General features: G+C 42.4%; 1 protein-coding gene across 1 annotated transcript in view; it reads right to left on the bottom strand.

Moving 5' to 3' along the window:
* The window catches only part of ALLC (allantoicase), a 40800-nt gene that overhangs the window by 15630 nt on the left and 3142 nt on the right, over nucleotides 1-22028 (bottom strand). Inside the window, 7 exon segments of the mRNA XM_073336624.2 lie at nucleotides 248-380; nucleotides 1806-1873; nucleotides 5454-5597; nucleotides 6845-6877; nucleotides 6880-6928; nucleotides 12644-12694; nucleotides 14665-14715. Coding sequence (XP_073192725.2) covers nucleotides 248-380; nucleotides 1806-1873; nucleotides 5454-5597; nucleotides 6845-6877; nucleotides 6880-6928; nucleotides 12644-12694; nucleotides 14665-14715 — 529 coding nt within the window.

Genomic DNA, 22028 nt, shown 5'->3' on the forward strand with positions numbered 1-22028 from the left:
TCCACGGTAAACATCTGATGAAGTGAGCTGTAGCTCACGAAAGCTCATGCTCAAATAAATTGGTTAGTCTCTAAGGTGCCACAAGTACTCCTTTTCTTTTTAAATACCATAGTTCATGAGTCTCTCTCTCTCTGTATATATATATATATATATATATATATATATATATATATATATATATATATATACACATACACACACACACACTACATAATATATATTACCTGGATATATAAAAATCAATTACTTGGATAGATATTGAGCCTTATGTGAGTCCATTCTCTCTTACAGCTGGCAGAAAAATAATTGTGGCTAGTATCAAGGTATCTTGGTTTCAACTCTTTCATGGGAACCAGAAGAGTCCATTCATCTGACTTCATCTGATAACAAATATTAATTAATTAGTTGTCTGGGTCAACGTGACGGATATTCTTCTTTAGTCCATATGTTTATTAATTAGAATTAATACATCCCAGTATGTTCTGATATATTTGAGCCCTTATTTCTCTACCCCATACTTGCTAGAATTCCTTTATTAATCACCTGTGTTTTACAGGTAGGGTTGGGATGGTATTTGCATTCTAAGCCCCAGTGTTCAGCAGCTTATACAGTTCCAAAATAAGTACCTTTGAGTTGAACTTTCAAAGAAATTCATCTGTCATCTAAGAAAGTTTGAAATAAACCATCCATTTTTGAGGACTGACCATTCAAATGAAGGTGGGGTGTTCTTTGATTAAATGGGTAGGGAAGTACTTTTTATTTTCCAAATTTTTTATTTACAACCAAATAAATACATGATGCTAATATAATGTCAAAACTGAGATTTTCATTGCAAAACAAAAATGAAATAAAGAGTTAAGGGGCTGTATTCTGCTCTCAGTTACATTTGGTGTCAGTCTGAAGTAATTCTATTGGGGGTGACTTTTGATTTACACTAGTGTAAATCTAGTATATATTCCTAGAACAACCTTCAATCCATATGTAATGCAATACAGACTTTATGGGTCTGATTCTGCAGTCCTTACTCAGGCAAATATCCCACAGCATTCAAGGAGGGAAGAATGGATGATCTTGTGGTTTGGAGTCAGGAAATTGATTTTTTTATTCCCAGGTCTTCCACAGATTTCCTATGTGACCTGTACAAGACCATTTTCAAAAGTGCCTTAAGTTTGGGTACCCAGCTTAATATATTTAAAGTATCTAAAGCCTGGCGCCTAAAAATGGAGGCATCCAACACGAGGCCACAGGTAAGCAAGATTCATTGGAACAAACTGGAATTAAATGAAGAAAAGCCTTGTACAGGACAACGAAACTGTCATGGCAATTAGAAACGTCACATTAATGGCCTGTTTATTTTTTTAAAACATAATAAGTGACTTGAGAACTCTTGAAAGGTGCCAGCCCTGAGAAATGAAGTCCTGTACTCAATACAGAGGTACAGCACCGGCATGCAAACTTCCCTAGGTTGTCCTACAGATATGTCTCAACACCATTTTGGAGGTGCTCCCTCTAAGTGTGAAAGGATAATTCAGTGTCCATGCCCACTAAATTGTTGTCCTCTTTGATGACACTGCCAAAGTAAATATGCTCATTAAAGCCATCAGCACAATTGGTATTATGGGCACCTGCTCACAAGGATCTGGATTCAGACCAACACTCAATCTAATAATAGATCTCTGAAAAGCCATCACAGTTCAACATTAACTCAGAATCAAATTAGGCCTAATTCAAACTATGGTCTAGAAGTAAAAGCTTCTGTATCCCGTTAGAATCCCAAGAACCGGCCAGCCTCCAACGTCATATACCTTCCTGACAGCTTTTAACTCTTCATCTGAAGCTGCAGTTCCTATCCTGTCCCCTCTTGGCCAAAACTCTGGTAAATCCACTGCAGGAGTAATATAAACACACACCCAGTCAGTAACTAGGGCTATTGAAATATTTTTGTTTTTAAATTAAAATATATAGAATGACAGAAGTAGTAAAAGCACTATTTGATTAGCTGAGTAATGCCATCGCAAGAAGCTGATCATTTTGTAGGAATACTTATTTTAGGTGGACCATGCCTATAAAAATATATTATTCTGGAAGTGTATTTGATATATTATTTCTACTAACAAAAACATTTTAGCTGAATTATTTCAATTTTTTTTGTTTTACAATAGCTCCGGTTCTTCTCTTGGAGCTAAATCCAGGCTCCTCTTCTGCAGCTCCAGCATGATCCCTGCCAGTGGAACCAGTGCAGTTCTGCTGTACAAAGGGATAGCTGTATAGAGGACAGTGGAGGAACATAGCAGGGATATGTAATATCAGCACGGAACAGACCTCCTCGAGCAACCAGTATGGCACCAGGCAGGGAAAGGAGAAGATAGAGCCAGGGCAAGAAGGGGGAGAAATGATGCTAAAAGATTTACTCCTACATGGTTTTTCCCCATCATTCACTGTGGAAAGGCCACATCCAGAGCCATGGATACACTTCATTCATTCTAATGGAGTAGTTCTTGAGCCATCTAAAGCCTGAGAAAGGTTGGTAGGATTTCTCCCATGGTACATCTGCTTGGCACCTAGCCTGACTACTTAGGCTGGTTTTTTGGACTCTGGATTTAGCCCTTTATGGAGAATTTTCTTTCCTTAAGAACTAAAAAATGTGTTGTTTCAGAGTAGCAGCCATGTTATTCTGTATTCGCAAAAAGAAAAGGAGTTCTTGTGGCACCTTAGAGACTAACCAATTTACTTGATCATAAGCTTTCATGAGCTACAGCTCACTTCATCGGATGCATTCAGTGGAAAATACAGTGAGCAGATTTATATACACACAGAACATGAAAAAATGGGTGTTATCATACACACTGTAAGGAGAGTGATCATTTAAGATGAGTTATTACCAGCTGGAGAGCAGGGGTGGGAAAGAAAACATTTTGTATTGATAATCAAGTTGGGCCATTTCCAGCAGTTAACAGGAACGTCTGAGGAACGGTATGTAGGGGGGAATAAACATGGGGAAATAATTTTACTTTGTGTAATAACACATCCACTCCCAGTCTCTATTCAAGCCTAAGTTAATTGTTTCCAGTTTGCAAATTAATTCCAATTCAGCAGTCTCTCGTTGGAGTCTGTTTTTGAAGTCTTTTTGTTGTAATATTGCAACCTTTACGTCTGTAATCTAGTGACCAGAGAGATTGAAGTGTTCTCCGACTGGTTTTGAATGTCATAATTCTTGACATCTGATTTGTGTCCATTTATTTTTTTTTATGTAGAGACTGTCCAGTTTGACCAATGTACATGGCAGAGAAACATTGCTGGCACATGATGGCACGTATCATATTGGTAGATGCACAGGTGAACGAGCCTCTGATAGCGTGGCTGATGTGATTAGGCCCTATGATGGTGTCCCCTGAATAGATATGTGGACACAGTTGGCAACGGGCTTTGTTGCAAGGATAGGTTCCTGGGTTAGTGGTTCTGTTGTATGGTGTGTGGTTGCTGGAGAGTATTTGCTTCAGGTTGGGGGGCTGCTGTAAGCAAGGACTGGCCTGTCTCCCAAGATTTGTGAGAGTGATGGGTCATCCTTCAGGATAGGTTGTAGATCCTTGATGATGCGTTGGAGAGGTTTTAGTTGGGGGCTGAAGATGATGGCTAGTGGCGTTCTGTTATTATCTTTGTTGGGCCTGTCCTGTAGCAGGTGACTTCTGGCTCTGTCAATTTGTTTCTTCACTTCAGCAGGTGAGTATTGTAGTTGTAAGAATGCTTGATAGAGATCTTGTAGGTGTTTGTCTCTGTCTGAGGGGTTGGAGCAAAATGCGGTTGTATCGCAGAGCTTGGCTGTAGACGATGGATCGTGTGGTGTGGTCAGGGTGAAAGCTGGAGGCATGTAGGTAGGAATAGCGGTCAGTAGGTTTCCGGTATAGGGTGATGTTTATGTGATCATCGCTTATTAGAACCGTAGTGTCCAGGAAGTGGATCTCTTGTGTGGACTGGTCCAGGCTGAGGTTGATGGTGGACTGGAAATTGTTGAAATCATGGTGGCATTCCTCAAGGGCTTCTTCTCCATGCATCCAGATGATGAAGATGTCATCAATGTAGCGCAAGTAGAGTAGGGGCATTAGGGGACGAGAGCTGAGGAAGCACTGTTCTAAGTCAGCCATAAAAATGTTGGCATACTGTGGGGCCATGCGGGTACTCATAGCAATGCCGCTGATTTGAAGGTATACACTGTCCCCAAATGTGAAATATTTATGGGTGAGGACAAAGTCACAAAGTTCAGCCACCAAGTTTGTCGTGACATTATCGGGGATACTGTTCCTGACGGCTTGTAGTCCATCTATGTGTGGAATGTTGGTGTAGAGGGCTTCTACATTCATAGTGGCCAGGATGGTGTTATCAGGAAGATCACCGATGGATTGTAGTTTCCTCAGGAAGTCAGTGGTGTCTCGAAGATAGCTGGGAGTGCTGGTAGCGTAGGGCCTGAGGAGGGAGTCTACATAGCCAGACAATCCTGCTGTCAGGGTGCCAATGCCTGAGATGATGGGGCATCCAGGATTTCCAGGTTTATGGATCTTGGGTAGCAGATAGAATACCCCAGGTTGGGGTTCCAGGGGTGTGTCTGTGCAGATTTGTTCTTGTGCTTTTTCAGCAATTCTCTGAAATGTGTTTTGTTATTAAGCACACGCAACACCGTGGGGTAAGTGGTGTGAACTTGTGATATAAAACAATTGAAGCAACAGCTGTATTCCCCCATCATTCACAGCCTTGGTCGCCCAGCGTTACTGACACTGCATTGCCAGAAGTGCTGTTTTCCCAAGGCGATATTTCCAGGAATTACATCACTCCAACTACTAACCATGCAATGCCTGAAATGTAACTATTTTAACTACCATAAGAAACAAATTATTGCACTTAACTTTCCCCCATAATAATAAGGCTCTAATATTAGCAATACAATGTAAAGAGCAAATAGCTCTTCCATTTACAATGGATCGCTGGCTAAAAACAGGAAGTTTGAAACATACAAAAGAAAATAATGAAGGAAATACGAATGTTAGTGATAATTATGCCGAAAAATGCAGTGATATGGCTACATCAGACAATTGTGATGACAAAATTAGTGAACCGTATGAACCATCTGTAAGTTTATTGAACGTACCAGCTGCAAAGAAAAATGAAAAAAGCCTGCAAATATGTTGAAGAATATCTTAAATTGGGATTTTCGTGGAGTGGCGATGAGGTGGGGCCTGTTCCACTATGTGTGATTTGTTACGAGACTCTCACAAATGAAAAGTATGAAACCATCCAATCTAAAATGCCATTTTGATAGCAAACATAAAGAATACGAGGAAAAACCTGTAGAATTCTTTGAAAATAGGTGCAAAGATCTCCAAAAGTTGCAGAAAAATATTCGTAATGTGACAGGAGGTGAAAATATGAAAGCTTTGGAAGCTTCATATAGTGTGTTTTACTTAATTGCAAAGTCCGGAGCTGCTGAAGTGATTGGCTGCTTGAATATATACGAGGAGCACAGTTTCCAGCAAAGAAAGATGTGTTTACCTCAAATCCACGGACAATACCTGGTACTCCCAAATGGATAATATACCAATCATGTCCTGAAAGACAGAGGACAAACTGCTTTTCTAACAAGTTTAATATAGCACCAGGGAATAAAAGTATCAATTCTCTTCAACAATATTTAGCGAGTACAACACTTCTTTTTAAATATGTTTAAGAAAAGGGCTCAAGTGGTTAACTTTAGATCCAGATACAGTCCTCAACACCACCAAAATTTGGAGGTGTTCAGATCTGTGCTTTTGTAAAATCAATTTATGTGTAAAACAATCAAAAAGCTACAACACATTCCAATTTATTTTTGAAGGAATTTGCATGTAATCAAAACCTGAAAAACTCCATAAAGACACTAAGCATACTTGACAAAACATGAATAGTACCAAATTGCTGATTGTTATAGTGGCATTTTGAAGAGCATTAGATGTTTGGATTTTAAAAAGGTGTGTGGTTTCCTAAGGCCTTGGACAGAAAATCAAAGGATAGGTCAACAACTCTTTAAGAAAGAATTATTCCAAACTGGGCTATCTGGTTGCCTTTTCTCAAAATGTGGCAATGTGCATGTATTTGGGAGAAAAGATGAGCTCACACCACAGAATTTGAATTCAGGTCTGGATTTCAAAACCCCAGAATTTTGAGTGTGCTCATACCTGGGAGTTTGGTTCACACCATTATAAAATAGAAGACATTTTAAAAATTCAGACAAAGACCTAAGTCTGGATTTTGAATACATCTAAGTTTAGGGGTATTTGGATCCAGCATTTTGGTTTGGGTCCATCTCTATTTTGGAATGAGCAATGACAGGTTTAGGAGTCTCCCCAAATCACTACAAGTGTATATACAGTACTTGGACGTCAAATAAAAACAAAACACAAAAGAGCAGGTCTTGACAACAAGAGCCATCACAGAATGGATACTTAAAGCACAAAAAGAACTCAAACTCCCAGGAAGTTTATAAGCAGTTTCTGGAGCTTTTTCAGTATGCATTAAACTCATGAATTTATCTACTGGTTAAACTCTTGCCATTCAGTATGACTGTGCAAAAATTGAAGGTATGGATTCCTATAGATTGGATGAACCCAAGCCAGTAGTTTTAGTCCATGTGGTGGTTCACACTGTGAAAGATTCATTTGGCGTTTCTGGTTCATTCAGTCCCAACAACTCCAAACTCACCACTCTCAAAACTGGAAGGCTTCATAATGATGTCAGTCAATTTCCTCTCCTCTTCCCACCTCTTCTGCAAATCCTCTACTGTTACTATTTATTAAGTGACTAATCTTAAGCGCATTACCTGGAACCCTTTTCCTCCTTGTCTCCCATCCATCCATCTGCCATAATCAGTCAATTCATCTGGTTTAAAAACTGGACTCTTTTTCTAAAAAAATAAATAAGAACAGGCCATATTCTCTCCTCACTTACACCAATACAACTCCACTAAGCTTAGCGTATTGAGCACAGAATTTTGACCAGCATAGAACATGCAGGTTTCAAGCCGCTTGACTGATTTTATTAGTAAAGGAGCATATAGGTCTCATTCTTGTCTCTAGAAAAATATCAGATGCATCAAATAATGAATTTATACTGATCTACTTCAACTGAGGAGCTAGACTTCCATGTGCCAGTTTTTTTCTTTCAGTTACATATATGGTATCAATCCAGAGTAACCCCACCGATATCAGAGAGATTTTTGCATGTGTAATGACCATAGGAACAGTTTGCTAACTGTTTTTGTATTTTAAATGGAAGTATTTGAAAGTCGTCATAAATTCTAATCAAAGCTAAAATGTATTTTAAAGTTGCTTCCTCAAAAGAGGTGCAGTCAGAGGAAGAATGTGTGCAAAGAAAATTTGTTAACCTAACTAGTTTTAAGATGGAGCTTGAAAGATGTATGAACAGGATTATACGGCAGGGTTGTCATCAAAAAGCAGGGAACTGGACTCTGGGACATAGGAGGTCCCTTCCACTCTTCATAGAATCATAGAATATCAGGGTTGGAAGGGACCCCAGAAGGTCATCTAGTCCAACCCCCTGCTCAAAGCAGGACCAATTCCCAGTTAAATCATCCCAGCCAGGGCTTTGTCAAGCCTGACCTTAAAAACCTCTAAGGAAGGAGATTCCACCACCTCCCTAGGTAACGCATTCCAGTGTTTCACCACCCTCTTAGTGAAAAAGTTTTTCCTAATATCCAATCTAAACCTCCCCCACTGCAACTTGAGACCATTACTCCTCGTTCTGTCATCTGCTACCATTGAGAACAGTCTAGAGCCATCCTCTTTGGAACCCCCTTTCAGGTAGTTGAAAGCAGCTATCAAATCCCCCCTCATTCTTCTCTTCTGCAGGCTAAACAATCCCAGCTCCCTCAGCCTCTCCTCATAACTCATGTGTTCCAGTCCCCTAATCATTTTTGTTGCCCTTCGCTGGACTCTCTCCAATTTATCCACATCCTTCTTGAAGTGTGGGGCCCAAAACTGGACACAGTACTCCAGATGAGGCCTCACCAATGTCGAATAGAGGGGAACGATCACGTCCCTCGATCTGCTCGCTATGCCCCTACTTATATATCCCAAAATGCCATTGGCCTTCTTGGCAACAAGGGCACACTGCTGACTCATATCCAGCTTCTCGTCCACTGTCACCCCTAGGTCCTTTTCCGCAGAACTGCTGCCTAGCCATTCGGTCCCTAGTCTGTAGCTGTGCATTGGGTTCTTCCGTCCTAAGTGCAGGACCCTGCACTTATCCTTATTGAACCTCATCAGATTTCTTTTGGCCCAATCCTCCAATTTGTCTAGGTCCTTCTGTATCCTATCACTCCTCCCAGTTTAGTATCATCTGCAAATTTGCTGAGAGTGCAATCCACACCATCCTCCAGATCATTTATGAAGATATTGAACAAAACCGGCCCCAGGACCGACCCTTGGGGCACTCCACTTGATACCGGCTGCCAACTAGACATGGAGCCATTGATCACTACCCGTTGAGCCCGACAATCTAGCCAGCTTTCTACCCACCTTATAATGCATTCTTCCAGCCCATACTTCCTTAACTTGCTGACAAGAATACTGTGGGAGACCGTGTCAAAAGCTTTGCTAAAGTCAAGAAACAATACATCCACTGCTTTCCCTTCATCCACAGAACCAGTAATCTCATCATATCTCATTCAGTCGCATCAATCTCATTCAGTTCCTATGTTCCTAAATGTTTGTGCTATTATTTACTAGGAGATTAAAGGAAATGGTAGTTGAGGCAGGGGGAGAGGAGAAATCCCACTTGATTCATTGAAATAGTTTCCACTGTACTGTAATGCCTGAATTCTGATTACACCTGGGTACTTTCAGAAGTTATTATTACAGTAGTAATGAGACAGCAGTTGAAATAAATCAGTAATCAAGAATCAAAAAGTTTGGTAATCATAAACAAGACTGTACAAATGTTTCTTTTATCAAAAGTAGCAAGAGCCACCTGTCACAATGAAGATGTCAGAGAGGTAATAGGGGCCACCACCCTTCATTATTACCAACTGGCTCATTGTACAGCTACCTTACCGTCACTTTGCAAAAGTGTAAATGACTCCATAATGGAAAAGACAATGCAGAACCAGATCCTTTGTTTCTGGTTGCCTACAGGCTATAATATTAAGCCTAGTGTTTTGGGGCATGTGACCGCGCACTATTAGTAGCATCTTGGTCACTGAGGTTGCTCCAGCAGTGAGAAGAGTATGGGCTTAATTGAAACCAATTAATCAATTTCCTTTGGGGATCACTGACAATTGGGTGGCGATTGCTAGGCTAATGGGGCAATTGGCTCAGTAATTGGGAGGATATTAGTGGGCGGAACATAGCATTCAGAGGGTGAGCCTGGGCTGAGGAGTGAAGGTTGTGTGGAATCCTCTACTTGCTGTAACCCTGCACTACCCTGTGATACTTTGTAAGGAAAGAATAAATACACATGCGGTGAACGTGTGAGGGGTGTTTGTGATTGAGACACCACACGGACTGCCCAGGCAGTGCACTACATGGGGTAGTGACGGAGGTGCCCTGAAACAGGGAGGTATCTGGCCCTTCTTTTATGCTCCAAACAAAAATACACATGCAAACATTCCTTCTTTTTCATGTCTAGTACTGGTCAGATGTTTTCTTGTGGAAAATTCTGTTCTGTGGAATTGACGTATTCCTGTGGAATGTGTCCATTCTGTCATAATGTTTGATGGAAGCCAGGCATCTGGTTTCCTGCCAGCGTGCCCACCCACTGCCTGCCTCCCTGGGCTCCCCACCAGCTGCTTGGCAGGCTGCCTGGTAGGATATTGGAGAGCCTAGGGTCCCTCCGGCTCCCTAGGCTGCCCAGCTTCTCACCTGGCAGGCATCCACTGCACAGCCAGGGAAGCCAGACAGACAGCCCAGCTCCCCAGGGTGGCCAGCTTTCTGGGCTCAGGCTCTCCAGCAGCCCACCAAGTGAGATGTTGAGGAGCAAGGGCTGCCAGGGTCACTAGGCTAGCCTGTTCCAGGCTCCCCAGCTCCCAGCCTGCTAAGGGAGCTGAGTGGTCTGGCAGCCAGCTCTATGGGCTACTCAGAAAGCTTGGTGGCCCACTTCCTGGCTCTAAGGGGTACTTGGGGAGTCACTGGCCATCTCCCTGATTAGCTGGCTTCTGTGGGGTGGCCAGGTCCCTGTTACCTAGCAGCCCACCTGGCTGACTCCCCAGCAGGCCTGATTTCTAGGCTCCCGAGACAGCCTGTTCCCAGGCTGCCCAGCTGCCTGCTAGTCACTTCCCCAGGCTCCCAGGGAAGCCAGCCAGCCAGGGAGCCTGACAGGCAGGCAGCCAGCAAGCCAAAAACCTCCATTTTGGTTCTCCCAAAACTGAATGTTTCTGGAAATTCCTTCCTGCACAAAATTTCAATTTTTTAACATTTTGTTCTGGTCTGGTTAAAAAAAAACAAAATTCACGCATATATAGTCTTTCCTGGGAAGGAATTTCCATTTTTCAGCCAGCTATATTCATGTTGTTAACACTGGGCTTGTTCTTGGGCCTTGTTGTGGTTTTATTCATGGTTTTTGCTTGGTGCATCCCTCAAGTTTCTCAATCTCTAAGGGTATGTCCCCAGCTTGAGGAGACATACCTGCACCTGCACTGATCGAGCTAGCACACTAAAAATAGAGCGTAGCTGTGGTAGTGCAAGTGGTGGGAGGGGCTAGCCACACTAGCATCTCTGACAGGATTGTACTCAGCAGGGGGTGCACTAGCTCCTCATGCTGCTCCAATCTCCACAACTACAATCTATTTTTAATGCACTAGCTCAGGGGTTTTCAACCTGTGGTCCGTGGATCCCTGGGGGTCTGAAGACTATGTCTAAGGGGTCTGTGATATGTTGTCGTTACCACAGAACTGTGGTTTTCAATAACCCGTGGTCCGTGGATTTTGGGGGGTCCGTAGACTATAGGTCTAAGATTTTCAAAGGTGTCCGCACCTCCATTCAAAAAATTTTTAAGGGTCCATAAATGAAATAAGGTTGAATACCTCGACAATAGCTTGATCACAGTTGGACTGGGTATTTGTCCTCAACCTCCCCTTCTCAAAGTGTAGATATATCTTAGGGGTGAGACTCCTGCCTGGATGGCATCTTTAGAGAAAGAAAAATCTCCTACCTAGTAATTCTGCTTCTCAGAAGATTTTATCATTTAGGATTCACATTCATCCACCCACCCCCTCAAAGTTTGAAGGGAAGCCTATTTATTTTTATTTATTTGTATTGCACTAGCTCCTATTGTGCTTGGCACTGTACAAACACACATTAAAAAGGTAGTCACTACCCCAAACAGCAATCCAGGCAAGAGTTGGACGAAACCAGCTAATGGGTGGGATGCAAAAGATGAAGTAGCAATGGGAAGTACTCCACATAACGCACAGACAACTTGTGGAACATATTGCCAGGAGAAGTTTTAAAGGCCAAAAGTATAACAAGGTTCAAAAAAGAATTAGACAAGTTCATGGAGCATAGGTCCATCAATGGCTATTAGCCAACAAATTCAGGGACGCAACGCCGTGCTCTGGGTGTCCCTAAATCTCTCACTGTCAGAAGGTGGGACTGGATAACAGGGGATGGATCTCTCAATAATTGCCCTGTTCTGTTCTTTCCCTCCAAAGCTTCTGGCACCAGCCACTGTCAGAAGACAGGATACTGGGCTATATAGACTGTTGGTTTGATGCAGCCTGGCCATTCTTATGTTTTCATAATAATGCAAGCATGTTTTTGCATAATCACAATGGGGTTTGCTTCCTGCACAGACATCTCCAGCTAGTGGTGTTTATCTCTACATCTTGATCGGTTTGTATTGTGCTGCATTTCAGAGGCATTAATTTTTCAATGATTGGCTTGATACTATTTTGTGAGCTTTTACTTCTTGCTAATTCAGGATGTGACTGGAAGGTTCTAGGGATTACAGTTATATTCCACACACAAGCACCATTGGGGACCAAGGAGGTCTTGTGCTTCTACCCACTCCCACGGCCCTTAGACAACTAAGGAAGTTCTGCCTGTCTCAACTAGGGATCCAAGAACAAGAATCTTGCAAAGGGAGAAGCATAATTACAAGGTAAGTAATTTCCAGTAAAGACAATGGTAGCAGCAGCGGTGGTCGGGAGCCCTGGGCCCTTTTAAATCGCTGGCCCCAGGGCAGCTGCCCCTTTTCCCCCTGTTGGCAGCCCTGCTGGTAGGGTCCCTACCGGAAGGGCCACCAACACGGGGGTCAGCAACGTTCAAGTGCTGCTGCAGCAGTGCTTTAATATCGGTTGGGTACAGGCCAGTACTGCCTTCTTACCAGTACGCCGTACCAGCCCACTTTCACCCCTGGCTCCGGGACTTGCTTGTTCTTAGCTCTGTCTCACTCCAAGTAACCCAACTCTGACCCTCTCCTCTGACGCCTCACTTCTGTCTTTGGCTCTGACCCTAGGTTCTGACAGCTGACTCCCGCTCTAACCACTAGGTATGACTGCCCACGTCCTGGTCTCTGACAGTAAGTTACAGTCCCTGCCTCTGAAGCCTAAAATCTTAACAGTCCAGGCATACCCTCCAAAGTGGGGAATGTCAGCCTACTATACCTTCCAGAGATTCTCCGCAGGAGCAAAAAAGTCGTCCGTTGCAAATAAAACCTACACAAATAAAAAAAATAAAAATAAAATAATTTTAAATATATACTATTTTATTTCATTTCATTTCCTAGTGCAATGTTAAATTATCCAGTAAAAAGAAAATATTAAGTTGCCTAAAGGCTTATAGACATATACATTTAAGACCATATTTAAAAAAAAATTATTTCTTTGTATGCATTTCTCTTTCCAATACTCCAATGAACCTGCATAGAACCCCACTGAATTCAATTGTTTGTTTGAGGATCAGGACCTTACTCTTCTTTCTCCATCTTTGTATGCATTTCTCTTTCCAATACTGTACTCCAATGAACCTGCACAGAACCCCATTGAGTTCAATTGTTTGCTTGAGGATCAGGGCCTTACTCTTCTTTCTGCATCTTTATTTACAAAAAATTTACCTACTGCTGTGACATAGGGAAGGGTTTGTTTCATTTTCTTTGTAAATAACTCATGATGCGTACACCTGAAAAACCTCCACCTTCATGAGTGGTTCTTCAGACTAGAAGCATTGCTATAAGGATTCATATGACATGATGCAGAAAAAACAAGTGGACAAAATATCTTTTTAATCACAAACCAGGCCACACCTGGCCTTCCACTGAGGATTCTTATCTCCCCGTAGCTGCAGGACAAGAAGCCCTGCTCGTGGAGGTATACTACTAGTACCTCCATCAATGAGATACAATCCTAGATTTGTGAATATGTATTTCTGTTTTGTACATACATATGCTAAACTGAACAATCTTAAGGACATGGTTCATTTTACAGCAGAGCACTTTTTTCTTTAACCTTCATGCAGTATTGAGAAAAAAGTTACATTAACTATATTGTGGGGGACTTTTGTCCCCCAAATGCATTCAGAAACTAAGAATAATTCTTTAATGTTTTAGGTGAAAAATCTTTATTTAACGAGCAAATTGAAAGAACTAGCTGGAGTCTCATTCAGTGTGAGTCAGTATACAATTTTTACACGTCAGCATCAGAATGGAGTTGTCAGAGCATACAAATTCACTGCATTCTCCACATTGCTTGTCCTTCCAATCAGCTGACCTTGGGCAAATTTAGCAGAGTCCACTGCTGAGTTTGCTAGGTGCTCCCGTGGTGGCTGTTTTTTGATGGTAGCCAAGGGATGAGAGTGCTGCTTTGATCGGGATGGTGAGATGTTGTGTGTGAAGGATTCTTCTCTTTATATGTGCATCTACAAGTCATTCTCCTCGAGTGACAAGGAATAAGAGCCTTCTTTGTCTTGGGCAAGTGTGGCGCCAAGCAGGATTGTCACTGACCTAAGTGATGAAACTTGCAATGCCAGCAACATCAAGCATGTTGAAGAAAAGAACCATTGGTCACCTATTTGTCTTGCATCTGTACGAAGTACATTCCTGCAAGATGGTCATTGTTATCGACACCACTTTTGTCACTCTACTGGAGAATTATGTGGGGTTTCTTTTTTGTCTCCTTCTACAACCTTGTCGTAATGCATCATCAATAGCATTATTACTGACTTGCCCTTCTTTGGAGCATAGGAAGCCAGGATGACTGACCCAGAAAACCCAAACACGATGACAATTTTCTCTGTTGCAAAGTGGATGTATATCATTGGGTATATCTAGCTCCTTTCATCGGATTGCTCCAACATAGGTAAAAATTGTGTTGACTAGATCTTCAGAATTTGAACACTAGGAAAGACTGTGTTCAGATTATAAAACTGCAAATTAAGACTTGTGGGTTCTATTCCTGGCTCTGCCAAAGACTTCCTGTGTGACCTTTGGCAAATCTCTTAATTTCTCTGTGTCTCCTTTTTCCCGTCTGTAAAATGTGGATAATAATACTTAGCACACAAGAATGTTGAGAGACTTAATTCATTGGTGTCTGCAAAACACTTTTAGATCCTCAGTAGGAAATAGCTGTAGAAATGTCAAGTATAATCTGCGCTGAAAGCACAATTTGTGTTTTGAATTGCATACATTTACCTTTCCTCCTACAGCTTCACACGCCAAATCATTCCGGTGGAGAAAGTCAGGTCAAACGTGAGGTTTTTCTCCTTTGAGATGAGCAGCCATCTTTCCTCTAAAAGCAGAAGTGAAGTATTCTATTCAAAGACGAAACGAGAGAAATGAGAAGGAGCATGTTCAGCATAACTTCTCATTTCATTGCAAAAAGAAAAGGAGTACTTGTGGCACCTTAGAGACTAACCAATTTATTTGAGCATAAGCTTTCGTGAGTTACAGCTCACTTCATCGGATGCATACCGTGGAAACTGCAGTAGACATTATATACACACAGAGTGTACATATATAGAGAGTGTATATAATGTCTACCGCAGTTTCCACGGTATGCATCCGATGAAGTGAGCTGTAGCTCACGAAAGCTCATGCTCAAATAAATTGGTTAGTCTCTAAGGTGCCACAAGTACTCCTTTTCTTTTTGCAAAGACAGACTAACACGGCTGTTACTCTGAAACTTCTCATTTCATTAATTCTGTCCTGGCTTCTCAGCCGTCAAAGAAAACTTGGACTCCAGGAATGGGTTATTTACTTGCTGGAAGAAAAATAACTATCTGAACAGTCAGGATACGCTTTTATCATCTCCATTGATTTATAATATGCATCTATTGGAGATAAAAATATGATTAGGTGTGGGAGTTAAATCAAATTTTAATAAATAAAAAGTCCACATATTTTTCAAAGCTGTAAATAGTAGATTCTTAATTTACCTTCTTGCATCACGATATCAAAGTTCACCTTCTATTAATCACTCCCCCTCACTCTTCTTTTCTGCAGATGAAATATGGCATGTTCTAAGAGGGTTCAGAATTGCTTCAGGTCCATGTCTCTTTGTGCCAGCCTAGACTCGATAGGATGCTCCCCGTGGTGGGAAATCTTCTGGGAGAATCAAGTGCTAGTTGACTTCTCTTGAGTGTGCGACATAAAGGAGGACAATGCTAGCAGGAGAGCAAGCATAGCCCAGGGAGCTAGTGAATGCACTGTATCAGCCACAACAGCTAAGCAGCTGTCATCAGTGGGGTTCCTCCATGCCACAAGCCTTGACTGAAAGCTGCCATTTCACTGCAAAGATCATGAGGAAGGGTAAGAGCAGCACTGCCTGCCCTCCTTCAGGGTGAATCCCCTTGTCATTCAGGTGCAGGGAAATGTGCATCTAGTGTGGGTGACCCTAGTCCAAGGTTGGAACCCTCCCTTGGTCTATAAGATAAACATTATACCAACAATCAGATTAGAATAATCACTGTATCCCAGACCACTGTCTAGGGGCCAGGTGTCATGGTCTGCCAACGGTTCCTTTGTCAGGAGGTATATGCACATACTCCTTGTGCAGATACTTCATGCTCCTGCCAGCTTGGGGAGGGGAACTACATATAGGGCCACCCTGGTTTCCTCATAGCTTCTCCCTGTGTTTATGTTCTTGTCTAACTACGAGCTCTTCAGGTCAGGGACTCCATCTCTAGTTGATTTATAAAGCACCAGGCACCTCGGCAATACTGTAATCCAAGTAGTAATACATATGCTGCCCCATAAGAACATCAGCACCTACTTTTTATCTTGTTCCCACCCCCAGGACCTGAAAGGAAAGGATTCTGTCCTCGCCGCATCATGACAGACCCTTAAGCCCAGTCCTGTTATTATAATTTACCACACATTGCCCTGAACAGTACTTCCATTATACCTACTAAATATGATTTTTTTCTCCATAATGGTTAGTTGGTTGTTTTATGCTTTCTTTATAATCTGATTTAGTTATCTCATTAATGTTTTCCAACTGTAATTAGAGCAATCAGCAGCCTGTTGATGTATTTAGCTTCTTCCATGTTACTACACTCTGCCACCAAGAGGCTGCTCTACAGGTTCCTATTGTTAAACATGCATTTACTGAACAACTCCGGCAATCAAAACCTCCACTATACAGTAGATACTTTACTTTTTAGAGAAAAGTGATTCTTTCAGTGCTCTTTGTATATCTTGTACTGAGCAAATGGCACTGTCCATTATTAGAAATGAATGCCATGAAGTTACATTGACATTGATCAGGATTAGGGAAAAAATATCAAAAATTTGGTGCAGTGTCTTTTGGGAAATCTCATATAGAATTTCTAATATCGCTATATTCTTCAGTATTTCTGTTATCAAAAAAGGGACCTCTTTCATTTTACACCCAAATTTACGTCTGTCACATTGCTACCACAAAATATTGAGAGAGATATTTTCAATAACAGCCTCTACTCTGGCACCTGCAATTGATTGTTGGTGCAATTTTATAGTCACAATAGATTGTGGATACACACTTCAGGGTCTAACTATCTGATCTGCAGGCACAACTAACAGTTCCAATTAGGAAGTTCGAGGTCTGAATTCTATGATTTGTGTCTGTAATCAATTGCAGACACAAGATGAAAGGTCAGAGTAAGGCCTTTATGTTTCATAACTGGTATTTTCCAAAACCATGTCTCTTCAGATGTCAAGGGAAAAATTATAGTTTTCTTGTGCTGAAGTATTTCATAATTCAGATACCATTTAGGTTTCTAAATGGACCCATCATTGTCTGATCTAGGCTACCATTACAAATAAATTAGATAACCCAAAAGTTATTAAACATTGTTTGAGAGAATACCTTAGAAGTTACTTTACTTTGGAAAACAAATACTTAAATTCTTATAAAGATTAATTCCATCTGAAATATCCTTATACTCCCATGCAATGTAAAATAGCCTATCAAAAAATAAAAAACTTGTCAGCATTGGCTTTTTCATGTTACCTTATGACTTGTTCCACTCCTGTGTCTGCTAAAGAAATAAGAAATTTTTAAGAGGTCAAAGTTTTTAAATGTTTGTCTGCAGCCCAAAGTAAGCATAGTGATGCAATTGATCAGTAAACAGCCACTGGACTTATTGATTCTGAAAAGCAAAGATTAACAGCTCATCTTTCCTTGTTTTAGATTGATATAAATATTTTTCTGTGCAGTTCTTTTTGGAGCTTAAACATGTACAGCCACAGCTTATTTGTATCTTGACTTGTGCAGCATATTCCACGGTTGGCCTAACTGATTCAAGGAGGGATTTAGCTCAGGGCACATTTTCTTGGCTGTACTTGGCTGCTTTGCACCATGCCACAAGCATAAAGCAGCCCTAAAGCTGGCATAACTAGCCATAGGAGGATTATCCCTTCGTCCTGTGATCTTCCCTTGGTACAGAGCCAGCATACTGGCTGCTATGCCACACACACACTGGTTGTTGGCACAGGAGATGTGACTAGGGAAACGGGGTCTTGGTGAAGTAATCCCTGAACCCCAGCAATTCCTGATTGCTCTAATGTTCTGAGGGCCATTAGAAGCCACTTTAACTTTGTGCAGTCGCTGGGCTGCTCAGACTTTCCCCAGACACTGGACCAAGACAGCCTAGGATTGTGAAACTTGCAGTTACTGGTGCAGCTTCTCTCCCAAGTTCTGCTGTGCATTCCATGGCTACACCCTGAGGTTCTGGGCCTTTATACACAGTGGTATGAGGTAGACAAAGGTTTCCGCGGATGAACGGTATACAGTAGTTGCAATAGCTGTACTACAGTAAAACATCTGAGGAGTCTGTTGTGCAGCCAAGTGCACTTCTTTCCTGGCATTATGAGGCCGATTGTGTCTTCTGCTGATGCTGGATCTGCAGAAACTGAGTCACCATGCTTTCATCTGCTTCTATTGCTCCCTGTCCACGTGCAGCTGCTGTATCAGGAGGCACCCTTTCCCTGCAGAATGTTCCAAAAAGACATCAACACAATCCCTCCCCTAGTGCCATGTGTGAGAGACTCCCTGCCATGGATACCTCCACTGGCAGCTTCCATCCCTTTGAGAAAGGCTCCCACACCTGTATTTTAGATTCACAAACAAAGATTTCTTTTCTCTTTTACACTAAAAAGGGAGTTGCACCATACAACATCCTCTTCACTCTCAGAAGGTCTAGGTAAAGAGGGGTCTCTTAGGGCTTCCTTTTAAAAGAAATGCAGATAAGGCTCAGAGGGTCTTTTGACACAGGTGTCTCAAGCTCTTTCCAAAGAGGTCTCAGGGAGAGTTTCCTTCTTTCTACCCCTCCCAGCTCTGATGCACACTGAAACAAAGCCTGTTGCTGGTGGAGCTGCAATTGAGCCCAGCTGGCTCAGCTTCTGCCTTCCCCTGAGCTTCCTTCATTGCCCCCTCCCCTATCTTCAAGGTAACTGAGGTCTATACACCCCCTTACATTGTATGCCCCCTACCCATTCCCCATCCCTAAGAAATCAATCCCTACTACAGGCTAATCCCTTTCATCCCTCCCCAAAAACAACCCTCACTATGTATTTGGTTCAGTAACTGGCCTGTTACAGAAGAGAACCTTGAGCAGCAAACGAGCCTCCGACATGCAACCCGAGGTGGGGAGCTCCCAGAGCCTGAACTCCAGCCCCACCCCAAACATCTTTACAGCAATTTTTAGCCCCGCAGTCCAAGCCCCTCAAGCTCAAGTCAGCTGACTGGGCCAGCCATGGCCATGCCATGGGTCTTTTATTCCAGTGTAGATATCAGAGCCCTGCCCTTCCACTGCCCACACTACAAGAGTCCTGCCCAACCACAGGACTTAAAAATCCTTGTAGGCCCAGTTCCTCAGACATAAACACTTAACACTATGGTTCCTAAGCGGGATTTGGCACCTACCCCCATGCTTCTACTTCAAGCTTTTGCCACTGGATGTAGGCTGGCAATCCTCCCCTCACCCAAAGGGCACCCAAGTTACCTTCTTGGGGCTTAATCGCTGTGCTGACCACTGTATCCTGTCTCTCTCTGACATTTAGCTATGTGCACTCCAACGAGAAGACTAGATCACTAGCCTAATGCTGCTGCACAAATGAGCTAGGGGGCTACTGGCTCCTATATATTGCTGAGTGCAACAGGGAGAAAAGCAGCCTCCAGGGGGCATTAGTCCCCCTCTCGTGCAGGTGGGCTGGGAGGGGGACGATAAGAGAAGACGCTTGGGTCCTCCCTCTAACATGCTGGTCAGCACAGCCAAGCCAGTCTGCCAGGGGAAGGAATCTGCACCAGGCACAGAACTCTGTCAGGCACAGGCATAATCAGAGTCACTGTCTGGTTCCCAGTCAGCTCTTGGGGCAATGCAATAGTGTGCTGTCCCTTACTCAGGGTTTGTGGAAAAGCCACATCTTAGCCTCAAATGAGTAAAACATCTCAGAGGTCAGCTTGTCTACTCATTTACTATTGCAATAATGTTCCCAAAAGATTCACACATTAAGCACTGTCAGTTAAAGCAGACTACACCATTTACCACCAATAAATTCAGGAATTACGAAGATGTAAGAAACATGTGAAGATAAACTGCAGTTTCCACGATATGCATCTGAGGAAGTGAGCTGTAGCTCACGAAAGCTTATGCTCTAATAAATTGGTTAGTCTCTAAGGTGCCACAAGTCCTCCTTTTCTTTTTGAAATATCTAATTCACCCAAGCAAAACTTCATTACAAACGAGTTAAGGCTGATTAAAGGCAATATCTACCCATTCAAAACCATAAAAGCAAGGAAATACCAGGTTAATTATGCGCTATGACTGCATTTCTCCCACAGCTCTTTTTACATGAAATATTACTAAACCCAACACCTTCCCTTATTAGATTTTTTTAAAAAATCTCTTCTTTCCTCGGCTACCTTATTTAATATTGCTTCCTACTGTGTGTTTCTCTTTGAATCCTCTTCATTTTCATTATATTCCTAGCAACAAATTTAGCATACATAATCTCAATCATGCTCCATTAGATCTTTTAAACTTGCATTACTGGTTTAAATATTCTCTTCTTTTTAACCTGTGACAAATAATCTCCCACAGTCTGTTTACTATTAAATATGCATCTCTGAGAGGACATCCAACTGTAGGCTGCTCCATCATATGTATATATTGCTTTGTTTAAACAGTGCTGGAATCTGTTCTTTAGTTCATACTCAGTATGAAGATAAGTATGAAGTACGTAAGAGTGGGGAGATCAAAACAGAGCCGTATGGGGAAGGGTATTAAACACAGCATAGATGCAAATTAGAGGACTGTTTTACAGCACTTGGCACACTTTTGACACAATGAGTGAGATTTTCAAAAGCCCTCCAGCATTGCCTAGCTCTGCTCCCACTGAAGTCAATAGGAGAGTTAAGCCATTACAGAACGCCTCTGAAAATCCTACAAATATTAATAATCTAGATAAGTGGGAAAACGGACTTGGAATCAATGTGCATAAACATTTAGTGACAGAGGATGTGGAAAAAGCTAATGTACTCAATGCTTTTTTTGCCTCTGTCTTCACGAACAAAATCAGCTCCCAGACTACTGCACTGGGCAGCACAGCATGGGGAGGAGGTGACCAGCCCTCTGTGGAGAAAGGAGTGGTTCGGGACTATTTAGAAAAGCTGGACGAGCACAAGTCCATGGGGCCGGATGTGCTGCATCCAAGAGTGCTAAAGGAGTTGGTGGATGTGATTGCAGAGCCATTGGCCATTATCTTTGAACACTCATGGTGATCCGGGGTAGTCCCGGACAACTGGAAAAAGGCTAATGTAGTGCCCATCTTTAAAAAAGGGAAGAAGGAGGATCCTGGGAACTACAGGCCAGTCAGCCTCACCTCAGTCCCTGGAAAAATCATGGAGCAGGTCCTCAAGGAATCAATTCTGAAGCACTTAGAGGAGAGGAAAGTGATCAGGAACAGTCAGCATGGATTCACCAAGGGCAAGTCATGCCTGACTAATCTAATCGCCTTCTATGACGAGCTAACTGGCTCTGTGGATGAGGGGAAAGCGGTGGACGTGTTGTTCCTTGACACGGTCTCCCACAGTATTCTTTTGACACGGTCTCCCACAGTATTCTTGCCAGCAAGTTAAAGAAGTATGGGCTGGATGAATGGACTATAAGGTGGATAGAAAGTTGGCTAGATTGTTGGGCTCAACGGGTAGTGATCAATGGCTCCATGTCTAATTGGCAGCCAGTATTAAGTGCCCCAAGGGTCGGTCCTGGGGCTGGTTTTGTTCAATATCTTCATAAATGATCTGGAGGATGGTGTGGATTGCACCCTCAGCAAGTTTGCAGATGACACTAAACTGGAAGGAGAGGTAGATACGCTGGAGGGTAGGGATAGGATACAGAGGGACCTAGACAAATTGGAGGATTGGGCCAAAAGAAATCTGATGAGGTTCAACAAGGACAAGTGCAGAGTCCTGCACTTAGGAAGGAAGAATCCCATGCACCGCTACAGGCTGGGGACTGACTGGCTAAGCAGCAGTTCTGCAGTAAAGGACCTGGGGATTACAGTGGACGAGAAGA

The sequence above is a fragment of the Lepidochelys kempii genome, chromosome 3 (assembly GCF_965140285.1).
Source record: "Lepidochelys kempii isolate rLepKem1 chromosome 3, rLepKem1.hap1, whole genome shotgun sequence".
Classification (NCBI taxonomy): domain Eukaryota; kingdom Metazoa; phylum Chordata; order Testudines; family Cheloniidae; genus Lepidochelys; species Lepidochelys kempii.